This window comes from Crocodylus siamensis, chromosome 4 (assembly GCF_052110815.1).
Source record: "Crocodylus siamensis isolate JL-2025a chromosome 4, ASM5211081v1, whole genome shotgun sequence".
Taxonomy (NCBI): Eukaryota; Metazoa; Chordata; order Crocodylia; family Crocodylidae; genus Crocodylus; species Crocodylus siamensis.
Window position 1 is genome coordinate 19,806,307 of NC_143398.1, and position 24,479 is coordinate 19,830,785.

At 42.2% G+C, this 24,479-nt stretch overlaps 1 protein-coding gene across 1 annotated transcript in view; it reads left to right on the forward strand.

Annotated features, from left to right (window-relative positions):
• The window catches only part of SEMA3C (semaphorin 3C), a 184,253-nt gene extending 180,355 nt beyond the window's left edge, over window positions 1–3,898 (forward strand). The window contains exon 18 of the mRNA XM_090041896.1: window positions 95–3,898. Within this exon, the coding sequence (XP_089898022.1) occupies window positions 95–508 (414 nt within the window). The 3' untranslated portion in view covers window positions 509–3,898. The remainder of the gene's footprint in view (window positions 1–94) is intronic.
• The last annotated feature ends 20,581 nt before the right edge of the window (window positions 3,899–24,479 follow it).

Consider the following 24,479-nt stretch of genomic DNA (forward strand, 5'->3'; position numbering starts at 1 on the left):
GAATCGCTAAGGGGTATTACATTTGCCTTATTGTATATAATGTACTGCTCCATCACATTTTTTAGGAAGTGTATTTTGCCTTTTGTTCCTCTAGGTCAAACTTAATGAAAGGATCATTGCGACTGAGCAGGGACTCCTCATTCGCTCCGTCCAAGACAGTGATCGAGGACTTTACCACTGCATTGCAACAGAAAACAGCTTCAAGCAAACCTTGGCAAAGATCAACTTGAAAGTGTTAGATTCAGAAATGGTGGCCTTTATGACTGATAAGTGGTCCCCCTGGACATGGGCCAGTTCTGTACGAGCCCTGCAGTTCCACCCAAAAGACTTTGTTGCAGCTTTCAGCCACTCGGAAATGCAAATGATTAACCAGTACTGCAAAGACAGTAGGCAGCAAGGGCAGCAGAGAGATGAATCCCAGAAGATGAAAGGGGACTATGGCAAGTTAAAGGCCCTCATCAATAGCAGGAAAAGTAGGAACAGAAGGAATCAGTTACCAGGATCTTAATTTTTGCTTTGGAGGATCAAATGTCTTTGTCTTCACCGTAGGGGGCTTTTTTATGTCTGCTGAGAGCGTATTTTGAGGAAACAACGTGATAAAAAAGTAAAACTAGTAAAGCAAGCCTGAGAAAAAGATGTTTCTCCCAATAAAATGCAGTGTAACGTTACATCTAAAGATAAAGGTTAAGAGCATTTCTTTGTGCATATTAGCAGCATGTATGAATATATATCTTAACCCAGATTCAGTGGTCACATCTTGACATTTACATGCGTTTGGAAAGAAAATAAAACTTGATGCATTAACTTGCAACCCTGGAACCGAGCAGAACAGAAAAGTAAAGAAAGAATTTGGGTTAAGATAGATGTTCCAATGAGAGTGTTATGAAGGTAACACCTTGCACCGCATTTGCAAATACGAGTTTCTAATTGTTTACTGTTCAATACTGGGTTTACAGCTTTTACACATTGTACAAGTCGCGTGAATGCATGCAGCAAAGGTGCTGGCAAAATTAAAGTACAGTAAAAGAAGTGGTTAATTCAGAAATATACAGAAGGTCCAATGAAGGAAAAAGTAGGACAAAAAGCAAAGTGGGCTTGTTTTTATATTTTATTCAAGAAACACTGAGTATAGTTCACAGTATAAATTGTAATAAATTAAAAAGTTTCTGGGATTTAATTTACAAAAACCTAATGCTCATATGGACTTCAAATAGTATATTATTATAACAGTATATTATAATAGTATATTATGTAACAATATACCACTTTACAAGCAGTACAAATCTAACATGAGAATGTTGGTTAGACATCTAAGTCACTTAGGTAATTTTGAAATGTTATCCTTCCAAGACTTGCAAGTGACCACAATACGTACTGTACAATATACACTCAAAAACTCCATCCAGTGATTTCATTTAAGGTGTCCCAAATGATTAAAGTTAGAGCTGATTAAAAAACATGTGGAGGAGGGAATCAAGAATATTTCAGGGTTGTTTTTTTAAAAGGTATGTTCAACGTTTTCCAGAACAGTTATATTTTTAAACACTTTACAAAAGTGTTGGGTTTCAAAAGTTTTCTGTTTTTCTTTTTACCTCCATTCTTCTTTTTGACTTGTTTTTAACCCTTGTCTATTTTGCTATCAAGTTATTGAAAAGGGAAGGAAAGAGGAAGGAGAGAAAAAAAGAAAATGAAAACAATATTTTACCAAATATAGGATATTTTTAATATACATTTTCATTTTTAAAACAATTTTTTCCGGAAGCCTCTACTGAAATTTGGGCTCTATACAATGCTAAATGGTTAGAAACATGGTGAATATCTGCTGGTTTCTCTTACCATTGATCTGATATGGCTCATCTAACATAATTCAAAAAAGGAACAATTGTGTACGGTACCACAGAATGTCAAATTTTGGATGACAATATTTTATTTTACAATAATTTTTAAACAAAATAAGCTAATGAAATAAATAATATATTCAGCTTAGCAAAAAAAAAATATTATGAGGATTGAATAAAAATAACTTCTGAACCTAGAGATGAGGATAATAATTTTAAATGAATAAAATAAAATTTAAATAAGATGAGGATTTGAAATACAGCATCTATTTATTGTTATGTTAACTTTATTGCTTTTAAGGTTGCTAGCCAAAGTGCTTTGGGCATTATTCTGATCCCACTTCCATTGGTTTCAGTCAGGAGTAGCTGTGCTGAGGGCAATGAATCTACTTTAGATTGGCACCAATGTGATAGAAATCAGAATTTTGGGTGCAGTGGTTTTAAACTGATTTCAAGCTGATACATGTGGTATCAGGCATATTGATTTTTTTGCTGTTCAGTGCAGGAAGAGCTGGGAAAATAGGCCCTGATTGAGCATGTCACTTAAATATGAGTCTAAGTCCCATTGACTACAATGGGACCACTCACATACTGAGCTGCATATTTAGTGCTGTTTACTGGTTCTGGCTTTGCTTGAAAGGGATGGGATTGCTCATGTGAACAGTCACTTAAGGGATTTTCTGAATCAAGGCCTATATGCGTATTAATGACCTGTGTATACTGGTATCTGAGGGCCTGACACGAAGTCTATGGAGGCCAATGGGACGATTCACCCAAGAACTGGCAGAGCAGAGTCTACAAAGATTAAATAAAAATAATATGAAAAATGAAAAATCAGGTTTTTTTCCCCAGGTGTCTTTCAGTGCAGCAAGTCTCTGTATCTGACCATGGGAGACTCCTGAAGAATCAGCACTTACGTTACAAACCAAAAAGTTATTTTGGGCTCCACACTATAAAGCTACCTCCTAGACTGACATTAGTGCATATACTCTGTATGCTGCAGTTGTTCTTCCTAGTTTATCCAGCACGTTCACTTGCACAATTAGTATAATGTTAATGTCTTTTTTGTGAGCATCATAATTGCTTCCAGATGAAACATGGCAATTAATGGGCATATAAGGGTACAGTTTATTTCTTTGAATAGTTGAAAAGAGTAATATTTTAATATGCCCCCATTGGGCCTCAAAAATCATAGCTATGTTATTTTCTAACAGAATATTGGCAATATGGGATTCAGTTTTTAAAAAAAATCAGCCTCTCTGAATTTCTTATGACATAAAATAATATTTTTTAAGCTGCTTCATATCCAGTTATTATGGTATGACTGTTTAAGGGATTACACTTAAACTAACATTTTCTGCATACAAAGCATATATATATAAGCTTCTGTTATTGTGTACTAGTCCAAACTTTTATGCTTTAGCAGACCTCCCCCTATAGATTAGCTAGGGATCAGATTCTCAACTGGGATAAGTCAGTGTAACTTCTATGATGCTTCAGTGATTTGCACTTGCTGAGAATTTGGCCCTAAATGTACAGAATAGACATACAATTTTTATTTGTTAAAAGTTGTCCTCCCCCCTCCTTGTAGGTAACACAGATATTTAGGACTGTAATATTGTTTGTCTTATTTAATACCTTTCTATTTTGAGGATTACTAAATAATGTATATAATTTTATTCCTTAAAGAAAAAAAGAAAAAAGAAACACCTTCTAGACCTAACTTCTCCAAATGTAAAGTTCCCCAAGTTCTTTGTCAGTGTAATTTTTGTTGCTGTTTTTATTTTGTGTAGTTTGTAAAGTTCGCTGAAACCCTGTTTTAACATTGTATTCCTTGCAATTGTTAGTGCTGTAGATATGCGTGTTTTATTAAGAAAACACTTTTTGAAAAGTATAGGTATGTGTATAGCTCCTAGCATGATGAAGCTGTCATTACAGTGAATATTCATTATATCTTAGGTAAGAAAGAACAAAATGTAGTTTAACACAGTACTATTTAATTGGATACCTAAAATATTATTTGCCTGACAAAATAAAAGTGTGTTGAAACAATCTCAGAATCAGTTTTGCTTTTTCATTTATATAAAACCAGGAACTTTATTGTTTCTCAAAAGAAGACCCACTTCATTCATTTTTGCAGTGAAAAACATTGCTTGGGAGGTTTCAGTTTTTATAACACACCAGCGTTTGCCCCCCTCACAGAGTGCCAAAGCCTAGATCTTTTTTATTATTATTATTATTATTATTAGAACATTTTTCTTTCACAACAAAAAAAAAAAACACTTTTCAATGGAAAGTCTAAATGAATAGAAAATTTCTGGTTTGTTCCAAATATCCCGATTTAACAACAAAAAATTAGCAGTAAAGGATATCAAAACAAAAGGCCAAAAATCAGATGGTAAAAGTTGTTTTGTTTGCTTTTTATTTAAATGGAAAGCTGTAAGCATTTCTATGGGATTTTTTTTTTTAGTATCCTCATTTGGTGTGAATTTCTTCATATCATATATGTAGTATTTTTCAACAGCTCTGCATAAGACACAGCCCTGGAACTGGAACTCCAACATCTCCATGCCTAGTGTGAACTAATCTGGCCCTCGCCTCTAGCACACTCATTTCTCCATTCTGTGTAAGCACTGGCTGTCACAAACCCATCAACAGGATACCGCAGAAGCCCCAAGAAACAGACCACATTTATCCTGGGATAACTCTTTATCCCCACAAGCTTCAGCTCCACTGCCCTTATACTGGACCTCACAGCTGCAGCAGAGAAATCTCTGCCAGCTCCAAGTGGCTTCCCCTTCGACGTGAAAGAATTTTAGATCCTCCTTTCCATAGAATGGATTAGCCTGGAGTATCAATCGCCCTGAGATCTCTTTTTGTCACGGACGCTCAGTAAGGACATAAATTAGCAAAAGGATGTATTATATAGGAGAAATAATGGCACAAGAGAAACTGACCATATAGTCTGAAGACAGAACACAAATTCAAGTGAAGTTGCTTACCCTTTCTTACGACCTAGCCCTCTGAGAGCCCTGCCAGTATTTACAGAGATCAGCCTTTCTGATGCTCCTGCCAGCCCTGACCTCCGGGGAATTAGACCTGGTCTTTAGATTTTTTCCAGGCTTTGAGAGAGTCCATCTCATAGACAGCCTTTCCTGCCTGGTGCATCTGGAATTCCTCTGGCTACTGGCTCATTTTTTTGAGGGTTGATTTTCACGTTACAGGCTGATAATACCTTGGGTACCCACCCTAACAACAGCTGCTTCTGCCTGCGATTGGGAGCGGCAATTACTACCTTAACACAATGGCAAGAGATACTCCACAGTTTGGCCTGCTTCCTTCTCCTTAAGTATTCATCCCTCTATTACTTTGGCCAAACCATATCCAAAATCATACAGATGTATAAAGATACCACAACTTCATCCATACAGTGATAGAAGCGACAAAAGTGAATACAGCATTACATTGGCTTTTCAAGAAAACCATACACCATATCAGTAAAATAAACACAGGAAAACCTGCATGATACCCTACAAACACCTCAAATTATAGTGGGACTTGTACCAGCTGTTCAGCTTAGATAGCTTCACATTCCCTGCTCATACTTCTCCTCCCAATACCTGCCTATTTGTAAGGTTGTAGAGAGAATAGATATCCCAGCAAGCCTGCTGTCCAAAGCATCCTTAAATCTGTATCCTTAAATGCATCAAAAATAACATTTCTAGAGAGAAACTGCATCCTTAAATGCATCAGAAGTTGCATTTCTAGAGAGGCTGCACAAGGGAGAAACAAAAAGAGAAAATCTACCATTATGTGGTTGCAAGGAAAAGGAGGTTTCTTATGTCAATACAATAGTACCAAATACCGTTAGCAGTGGCCTTATCAAAGCAAAAGAACCATATTGGGTTCACCAAATCACCTAAAACAATGCAAGTGAATTTGACCCTTAATTGAGGGGATCTTGGTTGATTTAGTCATGCTGAATTGAAATCTATAGTCTCCCCTCAGATTCCTTGCATCGCACCTTCTGAATTCAATATACATCTGACCCTTTTGGCCTCTTTTTAAGTGCCCCACTCCAGGACCTGATATTTGAATCATCATCTCTCAGGACTGAAATCATATGATTTTTGCCTCTCAGACACAGCTTTGAGCTGCAGCTGTCTGGCATAAATGGCAATTACCTCAATAGATCCAGTTTCAGTTCATCATCTACATTTCACTTCCCTCCAGAAGTGCTGGCTAGTGTTAACCAGTCACCAGACCGACTTCTCAATGCAGTGTCATATTCTACCACTTCACGTCTTGAGTCTTGGCCACTGTGTGGAAATGACTGCAAGATTCATAGCACTAGAAAGAGCATAGGTGCGTGGGAAAGAGGGGATCCTGCTTCTACTGCTGGCAATGGGGATCTTTCCATTGTTTTAATGGAAGTGAAACGAGGTCTGAGGTCCCACACCTTGAACAGCTCAGCAGGCAGAGCACCCATTAACTTCAGTGAAAGAATTTCAAGCAGCCAAGTAAACTGGCCACTAAGCATTTCCTCTACACGGTTGCCTTTCTACTTTGATTTTTTCTATACCCCTTGGAATTGGTGAATTTCTGAAGATGAAGAACTCTTTTCTACTATTAGCCAACTGTAGCTCACTATAAGAAATCAAAATGTGCTATCACTTAACAAACTTAAATCTAAACAAAGGCCAGAGATTTAAGGATGCTTTGGAGCTCTGAGCTCCTCCAAGAGACAAATTCAACACAGCTGGTTCAGCAGTCGACATGTAATTACATTAGGGCGATAGACTGTTCTGTGTCCAGGGTTCACTATCTGTAGCCCACAGAGCAAACAATGTTTTACATTTTCTCAGAACTGTATCAGCTTCATTACATTTCATTTGAACACCAGGGTCATAAATGAAACCGAATGTTTGTGGAGCTTTGTATCTGAGGAGGTTAGGCCAGGAGAGTTTGAAGGCTTCCGACATTTTTGAATACCCGAAAAGTTCTTGACGAGATCTGGTCAGAACAAGTAAAAAGCACATTAAAGTTTGACAAGCGCGGTCTCTGGGAGGTGTCTTGGACTCTTCCCCCTCCCTTGATCAAACAAAGTGCAGCATGCGCAAAAGTAAACAACAAGCACATTTAACTTCAAGCCTGCAGCTCTCACAGACAGACGGTCTTCCGAGAGCTGGAACCCTTTGCTCCAGTTCTCTTCACCATTACCCCGCTATTTTTTCCCCTTTCAAAGGCCCCTCATAGACAGAGGTACGATGTTTGCTTCCAAAGTTATGCATCTCCTCCTTTGTCTACGGTACCATTTGTCCTTCTGGACGTAACTCAGTGTTGACAGAAATAACATTAGCATTCTCTATAGTCTCTTTCTAAAACACTGCATTTATATGGTGCTTGGCAGAGTAATCTTGCATCAGGTTTAAACAAGCAAACAAACAGGAAGAAAGCCATGCAAACAGACTGAAAGTGCAATGCAATATTCTAGAAGAAAAGTCCTAATATTTTATGTTGCTAGGGTTAGAGCATTTTGTATTGAATACTGTATTTTTTCATTCTTTGACAGTTCTAGATCTCCTGAATCATCTCCCTAAGGGTAAATCCAAATCTTAATGAAATAAATGTCTGTTCACCGACTACAATGAAAGTTTCCCCTTTTCTCTCCCTGTTCTTGAGAAGTTTTCATGCTTCTCTCTGTTTCTGTTGTAAATGTTTCTACTTGTTTCCTTCCATAGCTCTCTTTTTTTCTAAGGGTCTTCCCTTCTTGTAGGCTTCCTTCTTTAATCCCTTTTCCTTCCTAATCAGGTAGTTATTAATCCCAACAGTGCTAATTTACTTTAATTACATATCCAAGTTATCATACCACTCTCAACCCAGTTGCCCATTATAACTTGAACAGCTGCTGCATCTCTGGGAGGATATTCCCTACTTTACTGAAATTACCCTTTTTGTGCCATTTTTTATCAACAAGCTGAAGGAACCACTTTCAAGGAGCATGGAGCTTTCAGGTCTGTGATTAAATATCAAAGCTGTGTTATTGCCTTAAATGTATTCTTATACCTTCCTGGTGAAAAGACCTTTTGAACCAAAATTCAGTTCTGTTTTCCTCAGCACAAGAATATTGCTGTCATTTATTGTATTATACTGGAGCTACAGAGCATGACTTGCTCCATGCCTGTTACAAGTTTCCTGAAGAAAGCACAAAATGGATTGTGTTGATTTTGTTGGGCATTTTAGATAATGTGGTGGTGGTGTCTGGGGAAGCATATAAACAGATTAGACCAGACCAGTTAAACTATTTAAGAATAGACTATGTGAATTATACTGGACCAATCTGATTCCTAGGGATAGCTAGATAATCAGAATGGGCACAATTCAGATAAGCATCCAAAACTGCAAATAAACATAGTCTAAACTATGATGCACACACAGATTACTGCCTCTTTTCCTTATAGCAGTGCTTTCCAAAACTCTGGTCCCAGCAGACCACTGTCAACCCTCAAGATCTCTGAGAGGCAGCCATGCAGCCTTTATCATAAAAAAGTTTTCACTGAACAAGCTGGAAAAGTACCTAGGACCTTCTGGCACTATCTATATACCAGCTGTGATTATTTACTGCAAAAACCTAAGACCTTACCTCATTTGTCTCCCTAGCAACATATGCAGAGGCTTCTCCTTTGACTGTCTCTTTTAAAGTAGCAAAAAAAACCTTTACCCCTCTAGGATTTAGGGGGGCACACAGACACAGGGACCATATTGGTCCATCAAGTTACACACCCTGCCTTTAGCAATGTGTGGTGGCTGACCTTTCAGGAGAAGGCTAAAGTAAACAATGAAACACTTGGTTATTTCCACAGTGCTATAGTAGGAGGGAGTATTGCTTGACATCATTTGGTGACCAGCTGATACTATGGAGTATCAGCTGGTCCTGACTCCTGCCACCAGAGCTGTTGTGATGCAATATGTATTGTGGCCAAGAGGCTCTTAGAAAAACTGAAGATTGGTTAGGGAATAACAGAGAAAAATCTGCTTCGCCAGTTTATCCTCTACTATCAAGGAGGCAATCTGTTATTTTGAAAGGAGCTAACAATGCCATGGCAAAAAAAAAAAACCTTAAGCTGAACAGAAACTTTCCTCCAGCCAACTCTAAAGTCAGCCAGAAGCAATCCTGGAAACTGTACAAGTCATTTTGTGTGGAGAGCACACCGGTTGCATGCCAAGAATAAATCTCACTCAGAGGGAAACCTTCTGAAGTAATTGCTGTTGACTGAGCTGTTACTTGCTGGTGAAGGCAGAGCAGATTGTAGCAAATGGTGCCATGCCAGCCCAGATGCTGAGTTTACCGACTGAGACCAGCTTTTGTCTTCCTTGTCATAGGCAGGAGCATATTGTTACCCTTAAACCTCAGAAATGTGCTACTTCAGAGCAGGGTGAAAGTACAGACGCTTCCAAGCAGTCACACTCAATCTGGAGACCATAAGTTTATTTCTTGGTATGCTCCAGCTATTTGTGATGCTCTAGCAACCCAAAGCAGCCATAAACACTATTTAACTGGGTGGTTAAATTGGGTTCACAGCTGCTTTTCATCACTAGAGTGTGCAAAGTAGACATAGGGCACCAGTGAAGCTGGTCTGTTACTCTGAGTTTTTGATCAAGACAAAACACTGCTCTGCTCACTACAGCCTCAGACCCCAACCTGCAGCTTAAATAAGTACACGGCACAATGGAATTCACTCTGATTCGGACATTCATGATTTACAACACTTTTCTGGCAGCTGTACTGGAAAAATACTGAAAAAGGTGTTGTCCTACCCATTTCAATTTTCCATTTCTAAAGCTGGGTTCTGCCATTCTTAGTGAAACCTCCCATTGGCATCCCAGTGTGTGAGTAAGCACTCAGTAAGATCATCAGGATATGACATTCTCATGAGTCTCAGTCTCGTTTTCTCTGTGCCAAGGTTTTCACCTTTAAAACCCTGCAGCTCCTTCTCACACCTGAAATGGAATGCTTTATACTCGTTGCAAGTGTGATGGCTATGGAAAAGCTTCTCTTCATATCCTTTTTTCCAGGAGTCATGATATCACAAAAACAGAAGGTCTAAAAATGGTTGGATAAGTTGCCTCTTCACTTAACTATAGCAAAATTGGCCCCCATAAGTGAGATTCAGAGGTCAAGACCATAGCCTGTTCTCTAACATTGTTAAAATTTGATGAGATCATGGAACAAACCAATAGTTAAAACATGTCTACTTCTGAGATCCTCTGACAAGTCTTGATTGTAACTGTAGTCATTCTATGCGCTACAATCAATTTTCTCTTTTCTGTCTTCCAAAAGACTTGATTTTACAAATAAATGGTTCATAACTTCCCCAATTCCTCTTTTACTTTAGCAAAAGTTCTCTCTCATGAACAGTTTTCTTTATTTGGGAAAGAATTCACTGTGACCAGATTTTTCTGTTAAGGGTCAATTCGGTCGTCTTTGCTTCTGCAAGGTTTTCCTAGAGTTGGATTAAACAGTGCTACAACAGACATGCACTGAAGCATCTCTGCACTGAAGCACAGATCAAACCTTCTGGCTGCCAGTTAGACAACTGTGTTTTCCATTTTTCTCTACCAGGGGACTTGACCCCCAGCTCATGGGCCAGATGCAGCCCATGGATTCATTTCATCTCACCTGCTGATCCCCCATGGGTCCAGAAATTTGGAAATGGTGAAGTGGTAACAATGGCAATTCCTGGGCCCCTGGAGAGCATGGTGGGCCAGATAGCATAGTCCTGCAAGCTAGATTGGATGCACTGTGTTGGGACATTGTAGGGCAGAGCCAAGGTGTCATGGTGCCCATTCTGGGCGTGCAAGGCCCACTGCACACTGACCCCATGAGGGCTGTGGACCAGCCCTGTGGCACTCCTCAGCTCGCAGGGCCAAAACATTGAGCACCAGTGTCTTACACTATGTCCCATAGTTCTTAAAGTAATTGCCCTCCTATTAATCAACTTTGCCTTCCCTGTTGCACATCTTCTTTCCAGCTACAAATAGTTTTTGACGACATTAATATTAAGACAGTTTTAAGGATGTAAGGTTAAAAAAAACCCTCAGTTCAATGTGATGGGTAGGCTGCTTGGCTGTATCCCACCATTTTTTCCTCTATCTTATAGCTTATTTCTCACCGTAAGAATTTCCATTGTTACTAGTATTTAATCAAGTGAAAGAGTCCAGAGGAGAGCCATGATTAGAGGACAAGAGAACGGGCCTAATGAAGAAAGGTTGAGCGCCATGGGACTCTTCAGCCTGGAGAAGTGCAGGCTCAGGGGTGACTTCGTGGCAGCCTATTAGTATATTAGGGGTGTGCATCAGGATCTGGGGGAATGCTTGTTCACCACAGCGCCCCAAGGGAAGATAAGGACCAACGGCCACAAACTCCTCCAAGATTGTTTTAGGTTGGACATAAGGAAAAACTTCACTGTCCAAGCCACCAAGGCCTGGAGTAGATTCCTGTCCTGCCTTCCCAGACATGGTGCAAGCAACTACTCTGGACACTTTCAAGAAACATTTGGACATTTCTCTTGCTGGGATCTTTTGACCGCAGCTGACTTCCTGCCCTTTGGGCAAGGGGCTGAACCCGATGATCTTACGAGGTCCCTTCCAGCCTTAATGTCTATGAAATCAATGAAATCTCTGTTGTCACCAGTCCTAAGCATTCTAATTGCACTGGATCACTGTACAGTTTGGTTCTCCTGTTAGTTTACCACCTCTTTGATTATTGTGCTCATCCACACAGAGAAACTAAAAAGAATGACATGAAAGAGCTGGAGAGGTACTCGACGTTTGGGGTCATTGCTTTTCATTTAGTCAGTCAGGCAATCGGGAGCAAATCAAGATAAATTAGAGGGTAAAGCAGCTCTGACTTCATACTTTGTTACTCTGACAGGTACCATGGACACTAGCACTGATATAGCTGAAGTGAAAAAGCAAGTTTCATAGGATGCATAAGATAGTTTGCCTCCTTTGTATCCCTTGCCCCTCGCATTGCTCACTAATAACTTCACACGGGTAAAGAAGACATTTAGAACAGGTAGAAAAAAGTTGCAGCATGTAAGGCTTGTGCCTTCAAATACAGTGATTTTTAACTTGAATGTCTCTGTAGGCAGGAAAACTTCTTGCTGTTACTGTTTGATTGGGCTGGATGAGAAACTTGTCAGATACCCATTAGACCTCTGCAATAAAAAAAACAGTCAGCAATATCCACCCAATCACTTTGAAACATTAGAAACAGAATCCTGTTTGTAGTTCCCCTATGTATTATTTTCCTCTGTTTGTGTGTCTATCTATAATAAAACAAATTATATAAGATGCAAAATTCGAAGAAATCAAAAGTCCTTTCTTTCCAGATGTCAATCCAGCAATTGTCAACAAAGAGGAGAAATGATACAGGGTAAACAAGTCTCTTTTAAGATAAATATTGATTGATGCAGCTGTTTATAGGCAACTAAACTGAGAAAGCAATACCTCTTCTGGAAAAAATCATTTCACATAAACTTATAATGCTAATTCTGGATGAGAAGCCCCACAAGCTTTTGCAATGAGAAATTGTCACTTGAATTTGGGAGTTATTAGCTTATTATTTTAGGACCATTTTTTTCACTCTTTCATATGACAGTGGGAGCAAAGGCTAGAAGGGGACTGTGGGCTAACTATGAAAGCATTTGGGTGTTACAATACTTTGTGAGAGGAGTTCTAGTCTTTCCTTCTCCCACTTCACTAGGGAATTGAGTCATGCATGCACACATACTCTATTTCTCTCCCTCCTGTCCCTTTTGGCTATGTCACTACTTTAATATCCTTTACCAAATGCAACTGGTCCTCCAAGTGGTGGCAGAAAGCCGTGGAGGACCCAGCCCTAGATGGAAACTGAGCATCCTGGACTATATTAACGATCTCATTCTTCTTGACAGTGATCCCAAGCAGCTGCAGAAGATGCTGGACATCATCTGCAAGGCAGCTGAGTGAATGGAGCCCTGCTTCAACGCCCCCAAGTGCACCTCTCTGCACATAGACTGCAGGAAGAAAAGCACCGTCTTGGACCATCCACCATTACCATCTAGGGCAAGCAAGTGAGGCATCTGAGGGGCAACGAGACCTACCTCCACCTGGAAATGCCCACTGGTCACCAGGCAAAGCAGACGCTGGAGGAAATCATCTGTGGGATCGTGAAGGATGCCCACAAGCTGGCCTCATCCCTGTTGGCCCCCTGGTCAGTGCAGTAAACATTTTCCTTATCTCCCACATTTCATTTGTCAGGGAGGCTTGGCAGTGCCCGAGAAGGTAGACAATGATCTGAAGCAGCTGCTAAGGACGTGGATGCACCTGCCGCTCCAGGCCTGCAACAGGATCCTGCACATCCTCTACCAGCAGGAAAATGCCAACATCTGCACGTGGGCAACCTCTGTGACATCGTGGTGGTCACCCATGCCTTCTGCCTTCTGACCTGCCCAGATGAGACAGTGAGCAGCACTGCTGCCAGTGTCCTAATGGAGACCATCTGCAGGAGGATTGCCATGTAGCCTTCTTTCTGAGAGGCTCTCTGGAGGGTGAGTTTGGCCAAGACAGCAAAGACTTCACCTCTCTGTGGAGCCAAACCTGCAATGCCACACACCACCTCGGGAAGCACACTGGCTGCTCCTGGACCTCATCCAGAGACTGCCAGGAGCTGGGATCCTGACTGCCCCAGCCCCTGACACTGGCTGCATCACTGTGACCCTCCACCCAAGGACCTGCCTAGAGAGAGAAAAGACCCTTTACAAAGTGCATCCTCTTTCAAGCTCTTTATTACTGTTTGTATTATAGTAACACTTAGAAGCCCCAAACAATACTGAGGCCATGCCAGTACAAATGTATTATAAATGAAAATCACTGATAAAGTGCCTGACTTAACAGTTTAAATAAACCAGGCAGGTAAGGGCAAGGGGGAAGGGAAACAGAAGTGAATTGATTTCCTAAGGTCTCACATTAAGTCCATGGCAGAACTGCAAACACAAGTCCCTTGCCTCACTTGCCTTTCCCACGCTTTGTACTTGACTTCAGACTAACACAGCTAACGATGCCTCTTTCTGTGAGACAGCCTCACTATTTCTTTCCTGCAGTTCTTCTTCATCCATCATCTTCCTCATCTTTCCTGTCCCCAGTCATTATAGCCTTAGCTTCATTTCTCCTGTCTCAGTGAATCAAGCTACTCAGCACATCTCTCTAACCTCCATATAGCTTTTAATATCATTCAATTCACTCACAAAACTTCCCTTGGCCTCAAGCTTTCATATAACAGCTTTTAGGGAGATTGCTTCAGTTCCATGCAATACACCCAGAGCTGATTCACCCACTTCAGTGCAGAAATTATTTCCACCCAAGGGGATTTCATTAAGTAATTAAGAAGGAAAGCATATAAATGCCATTTTCTGTAACAATCTGCAGAGCCAATCAATAAGTGACTGCATCTGTATATGCTGGCAGTGTTTCAGCTCACCAAGAGTTGTCATGAGCCAGGCAGTAAGGAACGGAGCTCCTTTAGCCATGACACAATCTGGTGGTCTGAGGCACGTTTCTGTACACTGAAAACATGCATAAGCTTTGCTGTCATATCAAACCTCACAGGAACAGATTTATGGTCTGCTGGAGCAAGCATGGTGACCAAACAGAGCTGCTGCTCCTGGCCAAAGGCCTGATGAGCATTGGAGGGGTAAAACCTGATTTATATCACAGCTTTTCATAATCAGAAATCAGGCCATGTTCAGTGCTTGAGGACCAAGTTTGCTACTCTTACAGGCCAGTTTTATTCTGTATTTGAAAAAAATCATATTAGTAAATGCTAATGCAGCTGTAAATAGTGGGCTACCTTCTCCTATCCTCTTTCTCCCCCTCTTTCCACCCCCTTCTCTATTGGCTTAAGCCCTTTACAGCTGGTGTTTGCTAACTTGTGATTGTTAAGGGGAAAGGTTTGTCCTGCAAAATGTGTTCATTTCTCAGGAATCAAATGACTACAGCAGAGCTAAACAATACGTGAAGCGTACAATTTGTTTTGGACTAACTTCCTTCCAGATGCTGAAAGCTGGTACATTTATTAACTTTTAGCCAAATACCAATGCATACTCCAGGAGAAAAACAGGCACACGAGAGCAGTTTTTCTCCTGGAGCCTTATTCAAAATGTTACTAAATGACAGGTTCAGATCTATTAGTTCCCAACATTTAACTTTGAACCAAACAGATAGAGGAGAGCAGAAGAGCTCTCCAATAGTTTGTGAGTGCTGTCAGATTTCCAGTCAGTAATTCTTCTGAGCCAGTACCTACGAATGTCACTGGAAAGACTTCCATTGTTGCCAAAAATTCATAGGCAAACCTGTCAAGCACACACACAACAATGACTCACGCAGAGCTGTGGAGCCTACTGTTTACACAGACCACGCTACCCCGTTGCTTTAGTTCTGGGTAAACTTTCTCAGCTTTTGTTACAAGTCCAACAAACTTGGCAGATCTCACCCCAGTTACACCCAAGTCACATTTTCAAGGGCCATCAGTGCCCATAACAACTAGATACCTAGGGCCACGTATTAGTCCACCTAAGTGGATTTGGACATCTAAATCCAAATAGATTTGGATTGTGGACCTAAATTCAAATAGTGGCTCCTATTTCACCCAGCTCAGGTCCCTAGACACTGTTAATACAAAAGGTGCTTTTTAATGAGTTAAGGCTAAGATGATATCAAGTTACAAAAAAGAAATGTATTAATTTTCAGGGTCTGGGATAGATCATGCTTAGGCGCCTAAGTCCACTTAGTAATAGTCGTCACAGTGAAGTCTTGTAAGTTTTGATAGAAAAGACTTTGTTTTTAATGCCTAGTTGAAAGATGAGGCAGTAACTGCTGAATGAGGCAGGCTTTTGGGGCCACATGTACCAAGGTCAAAGGCTATATATAGCGTAAGTTGAGTGTGTCCCTCACGAGTCAGTAGTCAAGCAGTAACTTAGTAAGAGCCTTCTGTGTCTCAGCTCCTTATGGAGTGTGTTATATGCGCTCAGTAATATATGCATGTGCTCCTCTCCCCATCTTCCAGATCCATCAGTCAGGCTTGCTTGTCTCATCTAATTGGGTTTGGTCTCCTGCCCATCAACCAGACAGCTTGAGTGTGCTTTGCTCTCAGCAGATAATCCAGACTTCTGTGTTCACAACTTCCTACCAATTAAACATTTCAAACTCATTATCATAATTATCCTAACTTCAATATTTATAATAATAATTTTAAAAAAAACTTAATTCTTGCAGTTTTCTTGCAAGGGCCACGTCTATGCCAAGTTCTATGTATATGGAAAAAACATTTGCAAAGAGATTACTCTCCAATGAAAAGCAATACTGTCAAAGAAAAACCAGAGCCTAAAGTCTAGCTTTCCTATTCAAAATCTATGGAGACAAAACCATGAAAAACTACATTGAACAAAAAGCATAAGAATTGAAGTGTCACAGCAATTGGTTATCTATTTTTGGGCTGGGGGGAGGAACAAACCCCACAAAAATTTATGTCCCTATTTGTAAATATATGAAGGAATGAGCACCCTAATCCTGATGCTATCGCAGATACTTCTATGATGCATATCAATGAGAGAAGATTTATTTATGTGACCAGAGTGTTTCCCCTCTTACGTATTAGACCTAGATCTGACAAATAAGTAGAAAACCATCATATATACACACAAATATTGTAAACAAAAAGAAATGTCAACATTTTTTTCACCAAAAAGCAGTTGTTTTAAGGGAGACAAACCCTTTTTATTAGAAAAAATTCAACTGGGTGTAGCAATGGAAAAGTGATTTTTAAAATTGTTATTTCTATATTGATGTCTTTCCTCAGAAGTCATCCAAGACAGTGAAATAAGGTGTATTGGATGAATGGACAGATAGATAATCTAGACAGAGACAGACAGACAGATAGATGAATGGATGTTGGGTATAATTGGCTTTCAGTTCTTGGATTATTGCATAAGGCGGTGCCAGGGATAACTTATATATAGCTCCTAGGATGTGCAAACATGAGATCTGTCTGCATTCAAATAGTTTATAATGTGTCAGAAGCCAAAATGCAATTCTGTAAAACACACTCCTAATAATAAACAGCCTTTATATCTTGTAGCCTGTATACACTAACAGGAAAATACAGACAAATTGTGCAATTATTGCAACATTACTATTATGTATGAGGTGATGTTGCAATATTTTTTTTACGGACTAGGGTTAATTCCAAAAAAAAATCAGGGCCTATTTCCAAGTGGTTCCACCCTAACTGAATTGCAGTGAAGCAATCCTGCAATCCTGCCTGTATATGCTTTTAATGAAACACATATCTTAGCTTTAAATCTTGTGTTGCCATCTAGTGCTCACTGCATAAACTGCTTATTAAAGCTTAATCATGGAATGCTAGTAGCAAAAAAGTTTACAAATTCCAAGGTCTTTGGATTTCATCAGCACAATGTTTTGTTTTTATGAAGAAACCTTGGAAAAGATGGTGCATGCAAGAGAGTTTTAATCTCTGTTCTCCTTTCCAAAATCTTCAAGGTTTAGCTTTGCAAAGGAACAGGATAGACTCAAAAGGTATATCCAGACAAGCCCACGTGTGCCTCTTGCAGCATCTCTAACTCCTTTGAGATGCTGCAAGAGGCACATGCAGGAATGAGAAAATGTTCCCCACAAGGAAAAATTAGACCCCTGGATATACAGGGGTCAAAAAAACCTGCAGAGGAAAAAAGCCGGGCAGGAGGCAACCGGAGGCTGCGTCCTTCACAGAGACTGTCTGGTTGCAGCCAAAGCATCTTTATGGTTAGTTCTCACCTTGGTGCTCAAGGACTTCATGCAGGGCAGGCAGCATGCCAGCTGCAGGGAGCTGGACCCAGGCTCCACTGCAGGTAAGTAAGAGGTGGGGGGGCTGGAGGAGTGGGGAGGGGACCATGGAAGGCATCCCTTTTGGCCCTGCCTGCTCCCCCAGCCCCCTGGATCCTTGCTCCCCACAGCCCCAGACACTCCTGAGCCCCACCTCCCGATCCCTGCCCTGCCTGACCCCATCCCCTGAGACCCCTGAGTCTCTTCCCCACCAGGCCCCATCCCCCCCAGCCCTCCAGAGACCCCCGATCTCTGCCCCCCCAGCATCTCAGCAAGGAGGGAAAAAAAACAGCCCCCCCCCGCAAGCACTCACCAGCAGAAGCAGCTGCTGTCAGGGTCACTGGGCACAGCACAGGGCTGGGTGACAGCCCCAGCAGCCCCAGCCCATACCCTTCTGCACCACACTACCCCGTGCTGCACTGGGGGCTCTGTCAGGAGATCCCAGCCCCCCCCCCCCCCCCCCCAGCCCCTGCTACCACAGTGAGTAGAGTGACTTTGGGATTTTTTTATCAGGGATTTTTCAGTTTTCCAGTAGGAACCACCACAATTCCTGCTAGGGAAGATAGTGGCAGGACCCTGTCTGCTCAGAGCTGGCACCTTGGGCCCAGCTGGCTGTGGCCGACCTCCTGGCCAGTTGGAGTCAGGAGGAATCCTTTTACAGTTCAAAGCAGGCCACCACACTGGGAACATCTTCCGTGTGATAGCTGCCAAGATGGCTGGGCAGGGGGCACATCTGGCAATAGTGCCAGACAAAGGCCAACTTTGCAGCCACAGTCCACTGGCTACTGGCTGTGCAGTCGCCATCCGGGTCTGGCAGATGCGCAGCAGGTCACAGCCAGGAAGTAGCCCCCACTGCCAGACTGCTGCAGTGGGTAGAGGGTGCAGGGAACTCTCAGGGCTGCTTCAGCAGTGCAGCTGGCACAAGGGGTAGTGTCCCCAGGTACCAGTTGGATGGGCCCCAGAAGCTCCTGAGAGCTAGGAGCCCTGAGCTACTTAGCAGGGCAGCTTTTTGTACTGATGGGGACAGCACAGGTGCTGGCCCTGGACTCTAGCTCCCCCTGGCTGCAGATCCAGAAGGAGCCAGGCATTGCCCCAAGTGGCACAATTTGCTCCACAACAAAGTGCATGTCTAGGTACCTGCACTGAGGAAAAAAGCCCCAGCTTAAATTTGCACTGCTTCTGTTTGAGCTGCTGCAAGCGCATGTGCTTGCATGTGTGGATGTGCACAAAGGTGTTTACCTCTCTTTGTCCCTGGATAAACAACACACCATTTGAAGCATGTCTAAAGGCAAGTAGGCTTAATGACATGCCCTATGCAGTGCTCCAAAAATGGCTAATGCATTCTGAGTATAACTATGGATGTAACAGCAACTATTTGGAAGCATTTCATTTTGAAAAGCTTCTTGTTACATCTGGGCTGCACACAGACATTCAGGGAAGCTATAGAGAAGTTAGATCAGGTTTAATATGGCCACTTGATCTAACTTAGTTTCCCCAGGTGCTGACCTGAGACTAGTTAGGTGGATCTAAGTGTGAACGGTACAGAACCCATCCCCCTCCCCAATCCCATCTACCTGAGCACTTACTTGCTCAGTTCCTGGCACTGGCAAGCACAGGTAAATCTGGCACTGGGAATGGCTTGTGGGATGGGGAGTTTGGTGGGCTGGGGGTGGGAAGGTTATCCATCTGGGGGGTGAAGGAGAGGGGATGGAGGAGCTAGAGATAGCCTGGTGCCAGGGAGAAGGTAGGGAAAGCACAGCCACAGAGCTGGGGCTGGCAGTGGGGCTTTCGCAGACCTGGGGCTGTGCTGGGAACTAGGGGTATGCAAAACGGGCCCTATTCAATTTGGATTTGGATTTGGATTTGGCCCAAATCAGGAACAGTGATTTGATTTGTTGATTTGGATCACTGTCCCAATTCAATTTGACCAAATCCAAATCTGAAGCTTCGATGCTGATTCAGAGAATCAGCAATTCAGCCATAGACACAGCTTTAAATGTTTTTTCTACACACCTCCAGGTACCAGGCAGAGCTTGTGAATGCTGCAATGCTGGGGCAGATGGAGCATCCCACAGGAGTGCGGGGGGACCCCCTCATGCTTGGTGGTGAATCTGGAAATGGACCAGAAGTACTTCCGGTCCACTTCTGGGTCAGCCGGGGACTGCACTGGGGGCCCCTGGGGTTGCTTGTCAAGAAAAGTTATATCCAACCTACCTCTGAGGTTATGGAATATGCATCACTGGATGCTTAAAAGCAAGCTAGAAAAAAAAATTCTGGGAGATCTTTTATATTTAAACAAGGACTAAACTAGATAATTTCTTGAGGCCTCTTCCAGTCCTACTCGTCTATGCTTCTATGAACAACAATAACAACAGCAGTTTTGGGGGCCTGATTTTCTTTTTATGCTAATTTTACCTCAGTGTAACTGCAAAGTCTTCAGTACTGCTAATCCTGATATACTTACTGAAAATGTGAAGACACTGGCCACATCCAGACAAGCAGGGGTGCCACTATTTCTTTGTGGTGTCACAATCTGTACTTGGGGAATGTTAAAATGTGCCCTGCATTACAAATTTGCAGCACAGGGCCAACATTTCCAACCAGGACATCCTAGTAGCAAAAAAAAAAGCACGGAGAAAAAACACGGCACAAAGCATGTGGCAGGAGCATGCACCAGAAGACACAGAGGCTTGGTCCTCCAAGGAAATGTTCTGCCTTCTGGCCAGAGCACATCCATTTCTTCAGTTGTGCCCCAGATCCTCCAGAACACTAGGAGCCTGGAGGAGCTGAGTAAGGGCAGTTTCCCCAAAATGGGACAATCCATCCCTCAACAAAGCATGTGTACGGGGAAGTGCGCCGTGGCAAAATTAGCGGCACGAATTTTGCTGCTACTATTTTTGCCAATGCCCTGAACAAAAATTCATCAGGGGAAGGCAGCAGGGAATAGGATATTCTCTATTTACTAGGGCACCCCGGAGTAACTAGAAACAATAGCCACAAGTGACAGACAGCAGATTTAGGTTGGACATTAGAAAGAACTTCTTATGATAAGGGTTGCTCCAAGGCAGGTGGTGCTCTCTCCTACCTTGGGGGTCTTCAAGGGGAGACTGGACAAGCACTTAGCTGGGGTCATCTGATCCCAGTGTACTTTCCTGCCCAGGACAGGGGGCCAGACTTAATCACCTACTGAGGTCCCTTCCAACCCTAACATCTATGAATCTAAGAATCTGAATGAAGCCATTAGGGCCACATGTCTTTGCTAAAGAGGTAAATGCATCGTGTTACCTGCCAATCATTTGCTTAGTCAGCATAAATGGAAAAGAAGCCAAAAGCTATCACTCAAGTTCTTAAGCAGAGTGTTTACTCTTGATCATGCAAAGAAAAGAAGCAACAGTTATGGACAGTGCAAAGACTAGCAACAATTTCAGGAGAGATTAAACAGATACAGATCTAGCTCCAGTTCTGTGTAATGCAAAGGGCATATTGCTGGATTAATATTAAACAACATCCAAAGAGTAGACAACTCATTTGGAATCAGTGTGCCAGGTTAAGATGCTATGGCTTGGAGTTATGTGACATCGGGTAGATATAGGAATAGGTTATTCAAGGATTTGAATGGTATGGTTTGGAAAGGAATGAGCCTGTGTTGAGCTCTGGAGATCTCCCCCGGACCAATTTAAGACTCTATCATCATGTCTGTTACTTTTGATTTCCATTTGAAGCTAGAGGCTGATCAGCTGTGAACAAATAAATGTCCACTGGGTGGCACAGAATACACAGCTTTTCACTCTCTTCTTCATTGGGTAGTGAACAAGGAAGTGAGGGTCTTGCAAGTTATTTGATCTTTGTACATTTGCAAGGAGAGGCAGGAGGCAAGCTGGAGATCAGTTATAACCAGAACTACTGACAGTTCTATGCAGAAATAGAAGAGACATCTGGTGCCCACTTTGATGACAGAAGAAACAGAATAGAAAATATTACATACATTAGGCTTATTTAGAAATGTGGGATGAATTTAGTAAAATGGGCCATTTGCTCATCTGTGCCTCCATCCTAGACTATTCTGGCAAAAGGAATGTGAAAAATACATTGACTTTTATTAATTATTTGTTAAATATGACAGTGTGTTAATCTATATATAAGATATGATCCCTGCCTTAATCCCCCTAACTGGGTAGGTATAACATTACAGTCACAAACTGCCCTTGATGGCTTGCATTGCTCCACTGGGTAGATAGTTTCAATGAAATGACATTTCTCAGCTGGAAGAAATATATTTTAATGAGGGATTTGAGAGAATGCATACAGTAATTAAGAGTTAAACTTTGATCTGCACTGGTGTGTAAAGGAACACAAGAGTAAGGAAGGAGTTAGAGCAAGTGAGCAGAGGGGCATGGAGCGTGGTTGGGGAGACAGGGTTCTTCTCTCTAACACAGCCGACCCAAGGAGCAGGATGTTATAATTTGTTGCTAGTAAATACAAGCAGCAATTAACTATATCTCCTGGTGAAAGGATGGACAAGACCTCAATTAAGGATCATAGAATCATAGAAGTAGGGTCAGAAGGGACCTTATAGATCTTCAAATCCGACCCCCTGCCAGGGCCGAAGTGACCCCCTGCCAGGGATGGACAAGACCTCAGGAGATCATCTACACCAACCCCCTGCTCAAAGCAGAACCACCCCAACTAAATCATCCCAGCCAAAGCTTTGTCTATCCAGGTTTTGAAAATCTCCAAGGATGGAGCTTCCACCACTTCTCTGAGTAACCTCTTCCATTATTTTACTACATTCCTAGTCAACAAATTCTTCCTAATATCTAACCTAAACTTTTCATTGCTGCAACTTGAGACCATTGCTCCTTGTTCTATCATGACTGAGAACAAACTAGCCCTGTCTTCTTTCGATCCCCTTTCAGGTAGTTGAAGGCTGATCTTAAGTCCCCTCTCAGTCTCCTCTTTTCTAGACTAAATAAGCCCAGTTTCCTCAGTCTTTTCTCATAAATCATGTCCCTCACCATTTTTGTTGCCCTCTGCTGGACTCTCTTCGATTTTTCCACATCCTTTCTGTAGCGGGGGGCCCAAAACTGAATACAGTACTCCGGATGTGTCCTCACCAGTACTGAATAGAGGGGAATAATCTCTTCTGTTGACCTAATGGCAACACACCTAACAATGCAGCCCAGTATGCCATTAGCATTCATGGCAACAAAAGCACACTGCTGGCTCCTATTCAGTTTATTGTGCACTGTAACCCCCAGGTCCTTTTCTGCAGAGCTGCTGCCCAGCCAGTCGGTCCCCAGGCTGTACTGGTGCACAGGATTGTTTTGTCCTAACTGCAGGATTTTGCACTTGTCCTTTTTGAACCTCATGTGATTTCTTTTGGCCCAATTCTCCCATTTGTCTAGGTCAGTCTAATTCCTAGCCCAACCCTCTCCCCCCAGCTTGGTGTCATCTGCAAACTTGCTGAGGGTGCACTCTGTGACATCTTCCATGTTGTTGATGAAGACATTGAACAAAATTGGCCCAGGACTGACCCCTGGGACACTCCACTTGATCCCGGCTGTCAACTAGACATGGAACCATTGATTATTACTCTCTAAGCACAATGCTCCAACCAGTTTTCTATCCACCTTACAGTCCATTCATCCAGCCTATAATTCCTTAGCTTGCCTGTGAGAATATTGTGGGAGACTGTATCAAAAGCCTTGCTAAATCAAGGTATATCACATCCACCAGTCTCCATATATCCACAGAGCCAGTCACCTTATCATATGAGGAAATCAGGTGGGCCAGACATGACTTGCCCCTGGTGAATCCATGTTGACTGTTCCTAATCACCTTCTTCTCCTTCAACTGCTTATAAATGGATTGATTCCTTGAAGATCTGCGCCATGATTTTTCCAGGGACTGAGGTAAGGCTGACTGGTCTGTAGTTCCCTGGATCCTCCTTTTTCCTTTACTTAAAAATAGGCACTGTTTGCCCTTTTCCAATCATCCAGGACCTCTCCTGATCACCATAAGTTTTCAAAGATGATGGCCACTGGCTCTGCAATTACATCAGCCAATTCCCTTATCACCCTTAGGTGCATCCCATCTGGCCCCATGGACTTGTACACATCCAGTTTTTCTAAGTAATCTCTAATCTGTTCTTTCACCACTGTTTGCTGCTCACGTCCTTCCCAAACTGTGCTGCCTGGTGCAGTAGTCTGGGAACTGACCTTGCCTGTGAAGAGTGAGGCAAAATAAGCATTGAGCACTTCAGCCTTTTCTTCATCTTCTCTCACAAGATTGCCGCCCCCATTCAGTAAGGGACCTACGCTTTCCCTGATCCTCCTCTTGCTACCAACATACTTGTAGAAATCCTTCTTGTTACCCTTCACATCCCTTGCTAAATGTAACTCCAGTTGTGCTTTGGCCTTCCTGACTTCACCCCTGCATGCTTGAGCGATGCTCTTATACTCTTTCCTACCTATTTGTCCAAGTTTCCATTTCTTATAAACTTCCTTTTTTGTTTTTTAGTTTACTGAAGAGTTCCCTGCTAAGACAAATTTGTCTTCTGCCATACTTGCTAGTCTTCCTGCAGATCAGGATATTTGTTCCTGCACTCTCACTAATGAGCCTGAAATAAACTTGGACAAAATCTCTTTTGTGTAACAATGTGTAACTCCAGTCCCCAGAGAAAAGACAACATGTTCAAAACAGTAAGAAAAAAGGAGATCA